This window comes from Geotrypetes seraphini, chromosome 4 (assembly GCF_902459505.1).
Source record: "Geotrypetes seraphini chromosome 4, aGeoSer1.1, whole genome shotgun sequence".
Classification (NCBI taxonomy): domain Eukaryota; kingdom Metazoa; phylum Chordata; class Amphibia; order Gymnophiona; family Dermophiidae; genus Geotrypetes; species Geotrypetes seraphini.
The window spans coordinates 192945798-192965202 of record NC_047087.1 but is presented as its reverse complement, the minus strand read 5'-3'; the positions used below and the strand labels follow the sequence as shown (position 1 = coordinate 192965202).

The 19405-nt window shown below is 48.6% G+C and overlaps 1 protein-coding gene across 4 annotated transcripts in view; it reads right to left on the bottom strand.

The window, feature by feature from the left end:
* The window catches only part of CCAR1 (cell division cycle and apoptosis regulator 1), a 309834-nt gene that overhangs the window by 182528 nt on the left and 107901 nt on the right, over positions 1–19405 (bottom strand). For all 4 annotated transcript variants that reach the window (XM_033940771.1, XM_033940773.1, XM_033940772.1 and 1 more), the window contains 2 exons: positions 3834–3948; positions 274–472 (listed from right to left, as the gene is read on the bottom strand). In XM_033940771.1, the coding sequence (XP_033796662.1) occupies positions 274–472; positions 3834–3948 (314 nt within the window). The remainder of the gene's footprint in view (positions 1–273; positions 473–3833; positions 3949–19405) is intronic.

Sequence of the window (19405 nt, the reverse complement as noted above, 5' to 3'; positions counted from 1 at the left end):
ATTCCTCTTTTTTCAATTCTAATGGTAAATTATTCCATAAAACTGGTACCAAGTAAAAAAAAATGCACAATTTCTCATTGGCACCAAATGGGCCTTAGAAACATGAGGTAAAGCTACTCTATTATCATTCAATGATCTTAATAACTGATGAGGAATATAGAACCTATGTGCCTAAGTTCTATTAGAAAATAGAGTCCTATCACCTGCACTTGGGCACACACTGAGCACATCCAAAACAAAGCAAAGAGAAGATACCGCTATATATTGGCCCACCTTTATGCTGTGGCTGCTGCAGTAATGATGGTGGCTGGGTTTGTAGCAGAGGAGCGATTGATGCTGCTGACAGCTGAGCCTGCAGCAGTGTCTGAGGTTGTGGAGGAGGCTGAGCCTGCACACTGAAGGCATTCTGCTGGGTAATGGGCTGGAGCACAGTTGGAGGTGTCTTTAGCAATGGCTGACCTTGGGGTTGGTTCTAAGAAAATAAGAAAACACATTGTAGAACTGAGCAGTACATTAAGATGATGATGTCATAAAATACGAGAGGCTTTGCCAATCGTTTAGTGTAGGTTCTGTGCACAATTCTCTTCATTATTGCTGCTGCCTTAGACTTGTAGGAATTTAGAACACAAGAAAACTATGAAAAAAGGACTACCGTATATACTTGAATATGTCGAGACCCCCTTTTCCCCAAAAAGGAGGGAAAAAAATATGGTTGACTCGAATATAAGTTGAACGGCTTAATATTCAAGTGTCCTGCCCTGTCAGGCTCTGCACCCAGTACCCTCCCTGCCAAGCTCTGCACCCAGCCCCCAGCCCCCTTCCCTCTTCTGTCAGGCTCTGCACCCAGCACCCTCCCTGCCAAGCTCTGCACCCAGCCCCCAGCCCCCTTCCCTCCATCCCTCTTCTGTCAGGCTCTGCACCCAGCACCCTCCCTGCCAAGCTCTGCACCCAGCCCCCAGCCCCCTTCCCTCCATCCCTCTTCTGTCAGGCTCTGCACCCAGCACCCTCCCTGCCAAGCTCTGCACCCAGCCCCCAGCCCCCTTCCCTCCATCCCTCTTCTGTCAGGCTCTGCACCCAGTACCCTCCCTGCCAAGCTCTGCACCCAGCCCCATTGCCTTCCTTTCCTCCCCTGTCAGGCTCTGCACCTAGCACCCTTCCTTCCTTCCCCTGTCAGACTCTGAATTCTCTCTCCCAGGCTCTGCCCTTTGTCCCCCCCCCCTCCCTGCCCTATCTTCATACCTCTGCTGATCCCTGGTGGAGGTGCAGTGGGCAGGAGTAAGCTTTCTGAACTCCTGCCCCACTGCTAACCAGCTGCGTAGATCCACTTTGTTCATCTCAGTGGCATGAGCAATTTGGCGCTGCTTCTCAGAGCCGAGCAGCTTCCTTACTGGCTCCCATGAATTCATGCGAGAATTTGCGGGAGCCAGTAAGGAAGCCGCTCAGCGCCAAATTGTGCTACTACTCATGCCGCTGAGATGAACAAAGTGGATCTGCACAGCCGGTTAGCAGCGGGGCAGGAGTTCAGAAAGCTTGCTCCTGCCCACTGCACCTCCACCAGAGATCGGCAGAGGACCCGCTGTACCTCCACCAGGGATTGGCAGAGGTATGATAGGGCAGGGAGGAGGAAGGGGGGCACTGACCCAAATATAAACCGGGACCCCCATTTTTGGGCCAATTTTTGGGACCAAAAATCCCGGTTTATATTCAACTATATACATAGACATTAGCACGCTGCTCATTTAATTCTAATGGCAATAATGACACAAACTATTAAACCCCAATGCAAAAAAGTGCACAGAAGATCTGACGGATCAACACCTGCATATCTAATACTGGGAATTTAGCAACCTTGTCTATCGGCCAGTTTACTCCCTCGAAAAAGTGCAGCAAGTTCGTTAAACAAGATCTGCCTTTGCTGAAACTGGTCTGTAGTTTCCCAGATCTCCTCTCTAACCTTTTTTGAAGATCGGAGTAACATTCGCCACCTTCCAGTCTTCCAGAATCTTTCCCGATTTGATCGACAGATTGGCTATTAGTTGAAGCAGTTCAGCTATAGTCCCTTTCAGTTCCTTGATGACCCTTGGATGGATGCCATCTGGTCCCAGGGATTTATCGCTCTTAAGCCTATCAATCTGCTTGCATACCTCTTCTAGACTGACCGTCAACCCTGTCAATTTCCCATCTTCGTTTCCAGCATATAGCCTGATGGGTTCCGGTATGCTGTGTAGATCCTCTTCGGTAAATACAGATGCAATAAATGTGTTCAGTTTGTCGGCGATTGCTCTGTCCTCCTTTAGCACTCCCTTTATTCCATGGTCATCCAACGGTCCTACCGCTTCCTTCGTGGGTCGTTTCCTCTTAATATATCAAAAGAACGGCTTGAAGTTTTTCGCCTCCTTGGCTATTTTTTCCTCGAAGTCTCTTTTGGCCCCTTTTACCACCTTATGGCACCTGCTATTTCATTTCTTGTTCCAGAAAGAATTACATATCTTTTATTTTATTGAGGGGAATGGATGGACAAAATGAACAAAAAATGTTAAGGATGAGGTGATCGAATTGTCAAATGCAGGGCTAATGGAGAAGCACCATAGCCATGAAATGAAAGTAGCACACTAGACTGCAGAAATTTAAGTGGTGCCATACTAGTAATATTTATGTGCAGAACAAGTACTCCAGAGAGACACACATTGGGATAAATTCTATAAATACTATCTAAATTTAGGTACCAAGAAAAATCCATGTTAAGTGCTGTTCTACAAATGGCTTTCAGATCAGTATGCCCATTATAAAACAGTACTTAACGTGGATTTTTCTTGGAACCTAAATTTGGGTGCCATTTATAGAATTTATCCCAATGTGTGTCTCTCTGGAGTACTTGTTCTGCACATAAATATTACTAGTATTGCACCACTTAAATTTCTGCAGTCTAACGTACTATTTTAATTTCACAACTATGGTGCTTCATACGATCACCTCATACTTAATGTTTTTTGTTCAATTTGTCCATCCATTCCCCTCAGTAAAACAAAAGATGATGTAATTCTTTCCTGGAACAAGAAATGAAATAATGTTAGTCTTTTTTACTTGACCTTAGATTAGACGCTAAATTCCCAGTATTAGAAATGCAGGTGTTGATCGTTCAGATTGTCTGTGCACTTCTTTTTATTGGGATTTAATAGTTTGTTTCATCATTACCATTAGATTTAAATGCTTAAGATTCCTGTACCAACTTTGGGCCAAGGATTTACGCCTGGTGTAAATCCTGGTGTGCAAACTGGGTACACAACCTTAGTATTCTATAACACTGAACATAACTATTGGGACTGCTGCTGACCCATCCATGTCCCTCCCACAGCCATGTTCCCTTCTGGGTTGTGCGTGAAACATTTTGAGCAGGTAGGAAGATGTGAGTGTAAACCCAAATTAGTGCCAATTAATACCAACAATTGGTTGTGTGCATCCAATTGACTAATTAGTTTACACATGCATCTGGACTCCATGCTCGCATCTGAGCAATCTATATAGAATCAGAGGGACAATATATGTACAGTACATGCAACTTCTCTAAGTGCCAATAAAATGTGTGTGCAGAATATTGATACTGTGACTAGTACATCTGCATGGCTACCAGTGTATTTTCCAGCGTTTGTGCACATATTTTTTGTGTTTCAAGTTATTTGTATACAATTTAGTTACAGCATTGGATACAAAGGATTTTGTTTATGTATGCATTAGTAAACCATATTCTGAGTTTCTGCCCACAGCTCTGATGCCTAGATCAGAATATCAGCCTCTAAGACTGTTGACTGCTCTTCCCTGTCCACAGAACTGACCTGATTGGGTAATGTTTGGATTCTCTGTGCATTCCATTTGAATGGCATATTGGGATTATAAGTAGCTTCCACCAATACTCTGTCCCCGACTTGTGGTGTCTTCCCTTTAACAGCACTGAGAAAATGGAAAGGAAAATGATATACCTTAACAATCTGAGGTAATGACAAAACTCCAAGCACCCAGAGTATATTAGCTATAAATCAAAAAAATTAGATGTTGAAAAGAGAGATGTATTTAGCCTACAATACATATTAAACCTAACTGAAGACCTGAGCATGTGGTCACAGAGAAATTTTCTTAAATAGAAGATGAAGGTGCTTTGAAATGGTACCTACGACTCACTACCACAATCAGAGCTGCATTGAATACGGGCAAGAAACTAAGGACTGACACAACAGCAAAAGTGCTAGGTGTCCTCTTTAACTCCTGTCTCTTATATGGAGACCAGATTAATTCGCTAGTCAAAATTTTTTGCTACAGACTGAGACAATTAAGAACAATAAGACCAGTCTTGAGTCAGACCAACTTCATAGTAGTAATTCAGGCAGTCTTGCTCCCATATCTGGATTATTGCAATTCTCTATACTGTAATATCTTAGTGAAAAAATCTTGAGAGATAACACCTACTCTAGAATACAGCAGCTAGACTGATTTTTCACTTGAGCCAGTTCCAGAGGGCCAACCCACTGGCCTGCTTCACTGGCTGCCGATGAAAAGTAAAATCCAGTTTAAGACTGCTTGCATGGTCTATAAGGCTATATATGGAGAAAACTCTACAGGGCTAACATCTGACACAAGGTCATGCATTCCTTCAATAATTCAAGCATGTCCCAACGTTTTAAGTTGGCCTTTCTTTCTCTGCAACAAATCCAGCGGAAAACATTATTTGAATCTACCTTCGAATTTCAAGGACCAAAAATATGGAACAGCCTTCCAGGCAGCTTAGGACAGATCTCTTCTTAACTACAATGCAGGAAATAACTAAAGACATATCTATTCTCTCTCTAATTCCTACCATCAATTCAAGAAATCACTAAAGATATGACAATTCCTTCTATGATCCCAAGACTTAAACTCAATATTATCACAATTCTTTTCTTTTTTTTATTTTGAAATTTCAAATAATGTTTACAAAGAAACATAACAGGATATGGAAACATAACAAATCATTTTACATAATTATTATCATTACAAAATCAGAAATTCCATCTAGCCCTCATTAAAAGAAGAACAACAGAATAACAGAAATCTATTTCAAAAGAAAATTAAAGGAAGAAAACATCTTCCTTCTATATAAGCATCTTTTTCAAATCAGGCTTCTCAATTTGAAAATAGCTATCTCAACCAACAAAAAGCAATGTTACTTACCGTAACAGTTGTTATCCAGGGACAGCAGGCAGCTATTCTCACTAGTGGGTGATGTCATCCGACAGAGCCCCGATACGGACATCTTGCAAGCATGTCTTGCTTGAAGAAACTCAGAAGTTTCGAGATGCCCGCACCGCGCATGCGCCAGTGCCTTCCCGCCCGATGGTCCGGGCGTGTCTCCTCAGTTCAGGTAGCTAGGAGAGAAGCCAACCCAGGGGAGGTGGGTGGGACGTGAGAATAGCTGCCTGCTGTCCCTGGATAACAACTGTTACGGTAAGTAACATTGCTTTATCCCAGGACAAGCAGGCAGGTATTCTCACTAGTGGGTGACCTCCAAGCTAACCTCAATGGGATGGTGGGAGAGTTGGCAACTTAGGAGAATAAATTTTGTAACATTGTTAGGCCAAACTGTCCATCCCTTCTGGAGAAAGTATCCAGACAATAATGAGAGGTGAATGTATGAACCGAGGACCAAGTGGCAGCCTTACAAATCTCCTCAATCGGTGTCGATCTGAGGAAGGCTACAGAGGCTGCCATTGCTCTGACCCTATGGGCTGTGACCCTACAGGGAAGGGGTAATCCAGCCTGGGCATAGCAGAAAGAGATACAAGCTGCCATCCAGTTGGAGATGGTGCGCTTCGATACAGGTCGTCCCAACTTGTTTGGATCAAAGGAGACGAAAAGTTGAGGAGCAGCTCTGTGTGGTTTGGTGCGATCCAAGTAGAAAGCCAAAGCACGTTTACAGTCCAGAGTGTGTAGAGCTGATTCTCCAGGATGAGAATGAGGCTTTGGAAAAAACACTGGAAGCACAATGGATTGGTTGAGATGAAATTCAGAGACCACTTTAGGTAGGAATTTTGGATGAGTGCGGAGGACCACCTTGTCATGATGGAATACTGTGAAAGGTGGGTCCGCCACCAAGGCCTGAAGCTCACTGACCCTGCGAGCAGATGTGAGGGCCACCAGAAAAACCACTTTCCAAGTGAGAAACTTTAGTGGAGCCTTTCTCAGAGGCTCAAAAGGAGGTTTCATAAGCTGAGAAAGGACAACATTGAGATCCCAAACCACTGGAGGCGGTTTGAGAGGAGGATAGAAACATAGAAACAATAGACGGCAGATAAGGGCCCACGGCCCATCTAGTCTGCCCACCTTAATGTCCCTCCCCTACCTTTGCCCTGTGAATAGATCCCATGTGCCGATCCCATTTGGCCTTAAAATCAGGCACGCTGCTGGCCTCAATCACCTGTAGTGGAAGACTATTCCAGCGATCAACCACTCTTTCAGTGAAAAAGAATTTCCTGGTGTCACCTCGTAGTTTCCCGCCCCTGATTTTCAACGGATGCCCTCTTGTTGTCGTGGGACCCTTGAAAAAGAAGATATCTTCCTCCGCCTCGATGCGGCCCGTAAGATACTTGAACGTCTCGATCATGTCCCCCCTCTCTCTGCGCTCCTCGAGCGAGTATAGCTGTAATTTGTCAAGCCGTTTTTCGTATGGTAGATCCTTGAGTCCCGAGACCATCCGGGTGGCCATTCTTTGCACCGACTCCAGTCTCAGCACATCCTTGCGATAATGCGGCCTCCAGAATTGCACACAGTATTCCAGGTGGGGCCTCACCATGGATCTATACAATGGCATAATGACTTCCGCCTTACGACTGACGAAACCCCTTCGTATGCAGCCCATGATTTGTCTTGCCTTGGACGAAGCCTGCTCCACTTGATTGGCAGACTTCATGTCCTCACTGACGATTACCCCCAAGTCTCGTTCTGCTACCGTTTTTGCTAGGATCTCGCCATTAAGGGTATAAGACTTGCATGGATTCTGGCTGCCCAGGTGCATAACTTTGCATTTTTTGGCATTGAAGTTGACATGAAAAAGTCCTTTCATAAATCTAGAAACCACAGGATGAGCAGAGAGAGGTTTCCCTTGCAGAGGCTGATGGAAAGCCGCAATAGCGCTCAGGTGGACTCGAATAGAGGTCGACTTGAGACCGGACTGAGACAGGTGTAGAAGATAGTCCAACACAGAGGAGAGGGAGGCTCGCTGAGGCTCCTTAGAATTGGATATACACCAGGAAGTAAATCTAGTCCATTTTTGGGAGTAGCATTGACGAGTAGCAGGCTTCCTAGAAGCCTCCAAGACATCCCTCACCGCCTGGGAAAACTGGTTAGGAGTTACGTTGAGAGGAACCAAGCTGTCAGGTGGAGAGACTGCAGGTTGGGATGAAGTAGCGATCCCTGATGCTGAGTAAGCAGTGAAGGAAACACCGGAAGGAGAAATGGCTCCCTGCTGCTGAGTTGAAGTAGAAGGGAGAACCAAGGTTGTCTGGGCCACCGAGGGGCTATCAGAATCATGGTGGCATGGTCGGACTTCAGCTTGACCAGAGTCTTTTGAATGAGAGGAAATGGAGGAAACGCATACAGAAAGCGATTCCCCCAATCCAGCAGGAAAGCATCTGCCTCGAGGCGATGAGGAGTGTAGATCCTGGAGCAAAATTGAGGCAGCCTGAAATTGTGGGGAGCCGCAAAGAGGTCTATCTGAGGCGTCCCCCACTGAGCAAAGATCTGATGAAGGGGCGTGGAATGGAGCGTCCATTCGTGAGGCTGGAGTAGATGACTCAAGTTGTCCGCCAAGACATTGTCCTTCCCCTGAATGTAGACAGCTTTGAGGAAGGCGTTGTGGCGAACCGCCCAATCCCAGACTCTGAGAGCTTCCTGGCAGAGGGAGGCTGATCCCGTGCCCCCCTGCTTGTTGACATAATACATGGCCACCTGATTATCTGTGCGAATCAGGACCACCATGTCGTGAAGCAGATGTTGAAATGCTTGAAGAGCTTTGAAGATGGCTCTGAGCTCCAGAAGATTGATTTGATGGAGTCTGTCCGCACTGGTCCAGAATCCCTGAGTGCGAAGCCCATCCAAATGCACTCCCCAGGCATAGGTCGAGGAATCGGTTGTGAGGACCTTCTGGTGGGGAAGAGAGTGAAACACCAAACCTCTGGATAGATTCGAAGAGGTCATCCACCAAAGTAGAGACTGCCGAAGAGCAGGAGTGACGATGATGTGTCGAGTCAACGGATCCGACACCTGAGTCCACTGAGATGCCAGGGTCCACTGAGGAATTCTGAGATGGAGTCTGGCAAACGGTGTCACATGAACTGTAGAGGCCATGTGGCCCAAGAGGACCATCATGTGTCTCGCTGAGACGGACTGGCGAGAAGACACAGACTGGCAGAGATGAAGAAGAGCATCCATGCGCTGAGGAGGAAGGAACGCTCTGAGGCGAATGGTATCCAGGACCGCCCCGATGAAGGGGAGAGACTGGGTAGGTTGTAGATGAGATTTGGGAAAGTTGATCTCGAATCCCAAACTCTGCAGGAACAGAATTGTGGACAGGGTCGCCGAGATGACCTCTGAGGCCGAGGGAGCCTTGATCAGCCAGTCGTCGAGGTAGGGAAATACCTGAAGACCTTGGTTCCTGAGTACTGCGGCCACCACCACCAGACACTTCGTGAAGACTCTGGGGGATGAAGACAGGCCGAATGGAAGCACTCGATACTGTAGATGGAGATGTCCCACCCGAAATCTGAGGAACTTGCGAGAGGCCGGATGAATGGGAATGTGAGTGTAGGCCTCCTTGAGATCCAGAGAGCATAACCAGTCGTTCTACTCGAGGAGGGGGTAGAGAGAAGCAAGTGTCAGCATGCGAAACCTCTCTTTGACTAGGAATTTGTTGAGGACCCTGAGGTCCAAAATGGGTCGCAGGTCGCCCGTCTTCTTTGGAACAAGGAAGTACCGGGAGTAAAACCCCTGGTTCAATTGGTCCGTCTGGACCGGCTCTACGGCACGAAGCCGGAGCAAAGCCTGAGCTTCCTGAAGAAGAAGGGCGGTCTGAGTCAAGTTGGAAGGATACTCTCTTGGAGGGTGGTCCGGAGGGACCCGATGGAAATGGAGAGAGTATCCTTCCCTGACGATAGTAAGGACCCAAAGGTCGGATGTTATGGCCTCCCACCGATGATAAAAATGATGGAGGCGCCCTCCGATGGGAAAAACAGGGGGAGGCAGAACGAGGTTGGTTATGCCCTCGACGAAACAGTCAAAAAGGCTGAGTGGCCTTAGGGACAGCAGGCGACTGAGACTTCGGCTGACCCTTCTGAGGAGGCTGTCGCTTCGCCGGTTGCCTCGCAGGTGGAGCTTGCCTCGGTTGATAATGCCGCTGATAAATCAACGGTGGACGAGAGGGTCGAGACTGTTGAGGCTTAGGCTTCGGCCTAAGAATAGACTGGAAGGACTTTTCATGATCAGACAATTTCTTCGTGACAGTCTCGATGGATTCGTCAAAAAGATCTGCCCCAGCACACGGGACGTTCGCCAGGCGGTCCTGAAGATTGGGGTCCATGTCAATGGTCTGCAACCAGGCCAACCGACGCATCGCTACCGAGCAGGCCGCCGCTCGGGCAGAGAGCTCGTACGCATCATAGGCAGATTGCATCAACTGAAGTCGAAGTTGGGACAGCGAAGCAACCACTTCCTCAAACTCAAACCGAGCCTGGGTCTCGATGTATGGTGTGAATTTCCGAAGCACAGGCAGAAATAATTCCAAGTAGGCTGCAAAGTGGAAATTGTAGTTCAGGACTCGGGACGTCATCATAGAATTCTGATAGATGCGTCGACCAAACTTATCCATGGTTCTGCCCTCGCGGCCCGGAGGCACTGAAGCATAGACCTGGCCAGGATGAGACCGCTTGAGCGAGGATTCGACCAGGAGGGACTGGTGAGAAAGCTGAGGACCCTCAAAGCCCTTATGATGCACCGTGCGGTACCGAGCATCCAATTTTCCAGGGACCGCAGCGATAGAGTAAGGAGACTCGAAGCACCTCATGAAAGTCTGGTCGAGGAGCTTGTGCAGAGGAAGGCGCAAGGACTCGGCCGGAGGACGAGGCAAGTGCATGGTATCGAGGTACTCCTTGGAGTATCGAGACCCAGCATCGAGGGTAATGTCCATGTCATCCGCCATCTGTCTGAGGAATGAGGAAAAAGACAGTTGGTCCGCCGTCGCCGGTTTACGAGAAGGACTGGAAGAAGACGAGGCTTCGGGCTCCACAGAGGCTTGTGAGCAACAGGGCGAGTAGAAAACCTCGGGGTCCTCGAACTCCGGACCCGGAGGCGGAGACCCAGCCGAAGCAGCATACCCCATCCGAGGCAACTTCTTCTGAGGCGAGACGGTCGAGTGTCGAGAGGAATGCCTCGAAGAGTGTCTGGATCGATGCCCCTCTCGATGCCTGGAAGGGGATCGAGCCCGTCTGTGAGAAACCTGATCAGACGCCTCCAAGGAGCAGATCGGACTCGATGCCGTCGATCGCAGAGGCGGAAGAGTCGAAGCCTCCCCCGACGACACCCAAGCTTGATAGGGGGTTCGGAAGAACTCGTCCTGCTTCCTGCTATGCCCAGGACTGGGAGGCCTCGAAGGTGGACGCCACATTGAGTCATGGGGCGGGGTAACAGGTTCCAATGGAGGCAAATCGCTAAGTGAGGCTTTCCTCGAGGGGATAGGCTCCAAGGGGGGCATATCACTAAGGGAGGCCTTCCTCGAGGGACTCGGTTCAAAAGGAGGCATAGCACTAACCGAGGACCTCCTCGAGGACCCGGACACCGCACGCCGCTCCTCCTCGCCGAGCAACGAGGTCGTGCGGTGCGGCGGAGGACCCGGAACCGGGAGGTCACCCTGGATCGAGGCAATCAGCCGGGGTCCCATGGTGTGCATGATTTCCACAAACTGAGCCTCCAGAAGGGACTTCAACGAAGCCGATATGGAGGGATCCGCACCAAAAGGGGGCCCTTCCGCACGGTCTCCGCGCTCTTTCGGTGTCGCATGCTTCTGTTTGCCAGCCTTCGGCACTTTAAGCACCACCGGTGGAACTGTAGGGGTCGATACCTGCTCCGAGGAGACGGAGGAAGGCACCGGCACCGAAGTCGAGGCCGATTCCGGTTTCAGGAGGCCCGAAGCAGCCGGGGAGGCAGCGGGCTTCGCCGATGGAGTTGAAGCACCAGTCGATGTCGATGTCGAAGCTGAAGGATGCAACGAAGCTTCCATCTTGAACATGGACTCCCACAGCAGACAGCGGCGCTTAAATGCTCTCGCCGTCAAAGTGGAACAAGGCCGGCACGATTTTGGGAAGTGATCCGGTCCCAGACACTGTAAGCAGCGTCGATGAGGGTCCGTGAGCAAAATCGCGCGTTGGCACTTGCTACACTTTTTAAAACCGGTAATCGGCCGGGACATAGGCCGGAAAAGTTCCGCCGCAAGGTCGAAGGCGCGGGGCCTCAGCCACGTGGCCGACCCGGTGTCGGAAGAAAAAAAATTTTTTTTTTTTTTTTTAAATGAAAACAAAGAAAGAAACAAATGCACAGGAGAGCCAAAAGAACTCAACCCGCGGCAAAACAGAAGGCAAAAAATGAGATTCAATGGGCGCGAAATTGAAGATAGACTTCTCAGCTCCGCGGAAGAAAATGAACTGAGGAGACACGCCCGGACCATCGGGCAGGAAGGCACTGGCGCATGCGCGGTGCGGGCATCTCGAAACTTCTGAGTTTCTTCAAGCAAGACATGCTTGCAAGATGTCCGTATCGGGGCTCTGTCGGATGACATCACCCACTAGTGAGAATACCTGCCTGCTTGTCCTGGGATAATATATAATCCCCCATTATTTTTGATCAAGAAATTGTATCAACTGAGCCGGATCCCAAAAAATATAATCTGTATTTTGAAAAGTCACCAAACACTTGCAAGGAAACTTCAGAAAAAATGTGGCACCCAGTTCCACAACTCGAGGTTTCAAGGCTAAAAAGCCCTTCTGAGTTGGGTCGATCTTGCCACATCAGGGAACATCTGAACCTTAGCTCCAATATGACCACAAATCTTAATGTAACTGCCATATATACCCTTTAATCTTATTGTATGCCGCAATGAATCCTTGCTGATACTTGTGGGGTTTAAGAAACTGTATGGTATGGTACAATGAAAAAGCAGAGCCAGTAGCAGCTGGGAATTGGTATGTGTTACCTTATACAGTAAAACCTTGGTTTGCGAGCATAATTCATTCCAGAAGCATGCTTGTAATCCAAAGCACTTGTATATCAAAGCAAATTTCCCCACAGGAAATAATGGAACCTCAGACGATTTGTTCCACAACCCAAAAACTTTAATTCAAAATACCATACGTACTTGTATTGCAAGACCTCGCTCATTTAGAACAGTCACTACACTCCTGCAGCGTCAGCGAGAGAAGAACCATTGGCTCAGTTGTGATAATGTGACGTGTATATACTGTATGCACTCGTATTGCAAGACTTTGCTTATTTAGAACAGTCACTACACTATCGCAGCGTCAGAGAGAGAAGAACCATCAGCTCAGTCGTGATGTGCTAGTATATCAAGTTAAAATTTAATAAAATGTTTTGCTTGTCTTGCAAAACACTTGCAAACCAAGTTACTTGCAATCCAAGGTTTAACTGTATATACATTTTATATATATATATATATATATATATATATATATATATATATATATATACACACACACACCGTATTTTTCGCTCCATAAGATGCACTTTTTCCACCCCCAAAAAGGGGGTGGAAATAAGGGTGTGTCTTATGGAGTGAATATCCCCCCCCCTTAGGCAGCCCAGGCACCCCCCACCCCGGTACCTTTTTTTAAAGTCCCCGTTACATGCTCCTGTCTCCTTCGCCGGACGGCTCTCCTTTGGTTTGGGGGCCAGGCAGAGGGGCGCAGAAGCAGGCGCGTGCTGTTTACATTCCTGCCTGGTCTGGCGCTGCTTCCCGATTGGCTGCAGTCACTTCTCGTGACTCACGAGGAATGACTGCAGCCAATCGGGAAGCAGCGCCAGACCAGGCAGGAACATGGACAGCATGCGCCTGTCTTCTGCGCCGCTCTGCCCAGCCCTGAATCAAAGAAGAGCTGTCCGTCGAAGGAGCCAGGAGCGCGAAATTGAGACTTTAAAAAAAGTACCCGGGGGTGTGTGTGTGTGCCTGTGCTGCCTAAGGGGGGGGGGGTGCCTGTGCTGCCTATGGAGGTTTGTGCCTGTGCTGCCTATGGGGGGGTGCCTACACTGCCTACAGATTTTTTGCTCTAAGACCCTGTCTCAGCCTACTACTAGACCACCAGAGGGGGTACAGGGCAGGGCGGTGGGAATTTTTTTTCCTCGGTTTTCCTCCTCTACAGGTGGGTGCATTTTATGGTCCGGTGTGTCTTATAGAGCGAAAAATACGGTATGTACATATTTTTTATGTTATTACGTATATGCTTTACTATTGAATTTTGGATTTTTTTTCTTATGTTTTATCTTGTTTATTGTACACTGCTATGTTCTTATGACATTAAGCCAAGAGATACAGCAAGTGAAATAAACTATAAAATATAGATCTCCTTATTAATTTCTCAAACCTGATTAGCCACCTTACCATAACAGCCCAAAAGTCAAGTACAAATATAACAAATAAATCATATAAAACACAACATTCAATTTAAAATAATAATAAAAATATACAATTGCAATATAAAATAAATGTATGATTTAGGAAATACACCTAGCCTTCTATCCAACAATCATGGTACGCAATTCATACAGCCATACCTTTAATTTTCAGAATCACAAGTAGTTAAGCTCAGATCACATCTCAAATGGGCTAGTATTTCACAGTCTGTGAATAAATTTTCAATGCTTTACATCTAGTGCTTGAAAGCTTAACATTTACGGAACCAGGAACCATAAGTAAACCCCGCTGATAGGATCTCAGACTGAGTACTGGAACATGCAGTCACAAAGTGAAGACAAATACAGTGGAACCTTGGTTTACGAGCATAGTTTGTTCCAGAAGCATGCTCGTAAACCAATTTACTCATATATCAAAGCGAGTTTCCCCATAGGATGTAAGGGTAACTCGCTTGATTCGTTCCACCTGCTCCCCCCTTCCCTTGGCCACCGGCGCTGCTCTACCTTACTCCCACCCCCAAGGCCACCAGCGCTGCTCTACCTTACTCCCCCCCCCAAGACCACCGGCACTGCTCCACTCCCCCCCCCCCCGTGATCTGGCATTCCCCCATTCCCCGCTCGCATCGCCCCCCCTACCGTGATCTGGCATCCCCCACTCACCCAAACACATTCTTCAACTTTTCCGTAAACATCTGAAAACCTGGCTATTCTCAAAAATGTAATACTTCCTCCCTCTCTGGTATACTAAGCCCTCTAAACATTCTTTATACTATGGCCTTTAACCCTTCATTGGAGTTCCTGTCTATCCCAACTCCTGTAAACCATGCCGAGCTCTGCGATTGTGGAGAGGATGCAGTATACAAACCTAAGGTTTAGTTTAGTCTCTTACCCCTATCTGGCACTGGCACCAGCACCAACGCACAGGACATGCCGGTGCCCGAAGATTTTCCCTCTTCCTTTTGCTGGGCCTTGAACATCTGCACATGCTTAAGGCCTTCTAGTTCTCACTCTCTCCGAGATGCTCAAGGCCCAGCACAAGGAAGAGGGAAGATCTTCGGCACCAGCACCAGCATGTCTTGTGCATTGGTGCTGGTTTTGGTACCAGATAGGAGTAAGAGAGTGGGTTTGGGTGGGTGGGTGAGTGGGGGATGCCAGATCGTGGTGGGGGGGATGCCGGATCACAAGGGGGGGGCACTCATAAATCGAGTCAAGCTCGGTTTTCGAGGCTCAGATTTTGCGAATGTTTTGCTCGTCTTGCAAAACACTCGCAAACCGCAGCACTCATAAACCGAGGTTTGATTGTATTAAGTTTTTTCTCCACTAAAGGATTTACAGATCAAAGGTAGAGCTTCAGATTCCACTATTTGGATACTGGGAATCAATGAAGATCTCTCAAAATGATTGTGGCTAACACCTTTAATTAAATGCTCACAATGTCTACTGGTTATTTTGTGTCTTTCTAATGACTTTTATTAGACATGCTAGGGGCTTGCAGTGGGGAATAATAGGAACACAGTAGTTCTCTTTTAATGCATAATATGTGTTTGGTACTGCAGAAATGCATTATGGAATCTTGGGTACCATATTTTCGCTCCATAAGACACATTTTTTTTCTACCAAAAGTGGGTGGAAAAAAGGGCGAGTCTTATGAAGTGAATATAACAACGCCCCCCACCCCCGCCCATATCTTTAAATCAGATAGGCCCGCAGGCCAATAAAACTTGGCCCGCCAAACAATTCCTGCCATCGCCGAGACCTGCCATTTCTTCCTTCCCTCCCTCCATCAGGTGCAGCACAGCAAATAAAAAGGAGCCGCATTGAAAAGGAGCCTACCTTGTTGAAAAGTGCCCACCACCACACATTCCCTCAGCTGCGGTCCCGTACGTTAGAGGAGGGGCGGGACTGCAGCAGAGGGAATGTGCTGCGGAGGCTGACTCTAGAGCCTCTGCTGGGCACTCTCTTCCCCAGCGCCATGATCATCTCACACCAGCCCAGCCTGAGCTTAAAGACAGTTTCTTAAGAAGGCTCGATCCTGAACCTTGTGTTATCCCCCCTGGCAAACCCCCAACTCATCACACGCACATTGGCAGGCTCCCGAAACATTTCTTTTCAACATGGTCACGCCACAGAGCTGACAGGAGGCCAGATCAAGGGAAATATCCAATGCATTAAGAGAAAAGGGATCCCAAAGTATTTTCTTGAAAATCAGCAGCACCCTTTAACTCTTCAGAATGTGCATCAAAGTTGCACTCATTCTTAAAATAAACGCCACCCTCAACTTCAGTTGTGCTTAAATACATTGTCTTAAATCATAGAGAGCCTCATGGTGCAATCGGTAGGCCACTTGCCTACTGTACCTAGCATAGGTTAAATACAAACACTTTCATTCATTTTCAGTTGGTAAATGATTATCTGACCTTAGCTGGGGGGTGAGTGGATAAAGATGGCCAAGAAAGACAATGGCACAAAGGATTGGTTGAGATGAAATTCAGAGACCACTTTAGGCAGGAATTTCGGATGAGTGCGGAGGACAACCTTGTCATGATGGAACACTGTGAAATGTGGATCCGCCACCAAGGCCTGAAGCTCACTGACCCTGCGAGCCGACGTGAGGGCCACCAGAAAAACCACTTTCCATGTGAGAAACTTTAGTGGAGCCTTGTTGAGAGGCTCAAAATTAGGTTTCATAAGTTGAGAAAGGACCACATTAAGATCCCAAACCACTGGAGGAGGTTTGCGAGGAGGATTGACATGGAAAAGTCCTTTCATAAATCTGGAAACCACAGGATGAGCAGAGAGAGGTTTCCCTTGTAGAGGCTGATGGAAAGCCGCAATAGCACTCAGGTGGATTCGTATAGATGTGGACTTGAGGCCAGACTGAGACAGGTGTAGAAGATAGTTCAATACAGAAGAGAGGGAGGCTCACTGAGGCTCCTTAGAATTAGACACACACCAGGAAGAAAATTTAGTCCATTTTTGGGAGTAGCATTGTCGAGAAGCAGGCTTCCTGGAAGCCTCCAATACATCCCTCACCGCCTGGGAAAACTGGTGAGGAGTTACGTTGAGAGGAACCAAGCTGTCAGGTGGAGAGACTGCAGGTTGGGATGAAGTAGCGATCCCTGATGCTGAGTAAGCAGTGAAGGAAACACCGGAAGGAGAAATGGCTCCCTGCTGCTGAGTTGAAGTAGAAGGGAGTACTAAGGTTGTCTGGGCCACCGGGGAGCTATTAGGATCATGGTGGCATGGTCGGACTTCAGCTTGACCAGAGTCTTTTGAATGAGAGGAAAAGGAGGAAATGCATACAGAAAGCGAGTTCCCCAATCCAGCAGAAAGGCATCTGCCTCGAGACGATGAGGAGTGTAGATCCTGGAGCAAAATTGAAGCAGTTTGAAGTTGTGGGGAGCAGCAAAGAGGTCTATCTGAGGCGTCCCCCACTGTGCAAAGATCTGATGAAGGGGGCTGGAATGGAGTGACCATTCGTGAGGCTGGAGGAGACGACTTAAGTTGTCTGCCAAGACATTGTACTTCCCCTGAATGTAGACAGCTTTGAGGAAGGCGTTGTGGCGAACTGCCCAATCCCAGACTCTGAGAGCTTCCTGGCAGAGGAAAGCCGAGCCCATGCCCTCCTGCTTGTTGACATAATACATGGCGACCTGATTGTCTGTGCGAATGAGGACCACCATGTCGTGAAGCAGATGTTGAAAAGCTTGAAGAGCATTGAAGATGGCTCTGAGCTCCAGAAGATTAATTTGATGGAGTCGGTCTGCACTGTTCCAGAATCCCTGAGTGCGAAGACCATCCAGATGAGCTCCCCACGCATAGATCGATGAATCGGTTGTGAGCACCTTCTGATGGGGAGGAGTGTGAAACAGCAAACCTCTGGATAGATTTGAAGAGGTCATCCACCAAAGCAGAGACTGCCGAAGAGCAGGAGTGACTATGATGTGTCGAGTCAACGTGTCTGACACCTGAGTCCATTGAGAAGCCAGGGTCCACTGAGGAATTCCGAGGTGAAGTCTGGCAAAAGGCGTCACATGAACTGTAGAGGCCATGTGGCCCAGGAGAACCATCATGTGTCTCGCTGAGATGGACTGGCGAGAAGACACCGACTGGCAGAGATGAAGAAGAGCATCCATGCACTGAGGAGGAAGGAATGCTCTGAGTCGAATGGTATCCAGGACCACCCCGATGAAGGGGAGAGACTGGGTAGGCTGTAGATGAGATTTGGGAAAGTTGATCTCGAAGCCCAAACTCTGTAGGAAGCAAATAGTGGTCAGGGTCGCCGAGATGACCTCTGAAGCCGAGGGGGCCTTGATGAGCCAGTCGTCGAGGTAGGGAAATACCTGAAGACCCCTGTTCAGGAGTGCAGCGGCCACCACCACCAGACACTTCGTGAAGACTCTGGGAGACGAGGACAGGCCGAACGGAAGCACTCGGTACTGCAGATGTAGATGTCCCACCCGAAATCTGAGGAATTTGCGAGAGGCCAGATGAATGGGAATGTGAGTGTAGGCCTCCTTGAGATCCAGAGAGCATAACCAGTCGTTCTGCTCGAGGAGGGGGTAGAGAGAAGCAAGGGTCAGCATGCGAAATCTCTCCTTGACCAAGAACTTGTTGAGGACCCTGAGATCCAGAATAGGACGCAGGTCGCCCGTCTTCTTCGGAACGAGGAAGTACCGGGAGTAAAATCCCTGGTTGAGTTGGTCCAACTGGACTGGCTCGATGGCCCGAAGCCGGAGCAAAGCCTGAGCTTCCTGAAGAAGAAGGGCGGTCTGTGTCAAGTGGGAAGGATACTCTCTTGGAGGGTGGTCCGGGGGGACCCGATGGAATTGAAGAGAGTACCCTTCCTTGATGATGGTAAGGACCCAGAGCTCGGTGGTGATAGCCGTCCATCGATGGAAAAAGTGATGGAGGCGACCCCCAATGGGGAAAACAGGGGATTGCAGAACGAGGTTGGTTATGCTCCCGAAGAGAGAGTCAAAAAGGCTGAGGAGCCTTGGGGACAGCAGAAGGCTGAGGTTTTTGTTGAGCCTTCTGTGGAGGTTGTCTCTTTGCCGGCTGTCTCGCAGCCGAAGCCTGCCTTGGTGTATAATGGCGTTGATAAATCAAGGGTGGCCGTGAAGGACGAGACTGTTGAGGCTTAGGTTTGGGACGAAGAATGGACTGAAAAGATTTTTCATGGTCAGACAGCTTCTTCGTCACAGTCTCGATGGACTCATCAAATAAATCCGCTCCTGCACAAGGAACATTGGCAAGCCGGTCCTGGAGGTTCGGGTCCATGTCAATGGAGGCAGGCAGGCGAGGGCAGAAGCTACAGGGCTCGCTGCCGATTCCAGCGGCAGCGAGCAGGAGAGGAGAAAGGCGAGGGGGACGCGGTGAGACAGAGGCGGGCGAGAGCTAGCTCCGCCCACCCACATCGCGTCAGCGACTTCAGCCGGGCTCCCCCTTAAAAGGCAGGGAGCCGCGGACAGGAGAGGAGGCAGGCAGGCGAGGGCAGAAGCTACAGGGCTCGCTGCCGATTCCAGCGGCAGCGAGCAGGAGAGGAGAAAGGCGAGGGGGACGCGGTGAGCCAGAGGCGGGCGAGAGCTAGCTCCGCCCACCCACATCGCGTCAGCGACTTCAGCCGGGCTCCCCCTTAAAAGGCAGGGAGCCAACGGCGCGCAGCCGTTCGGCGCGCTGCGAAGGCGCC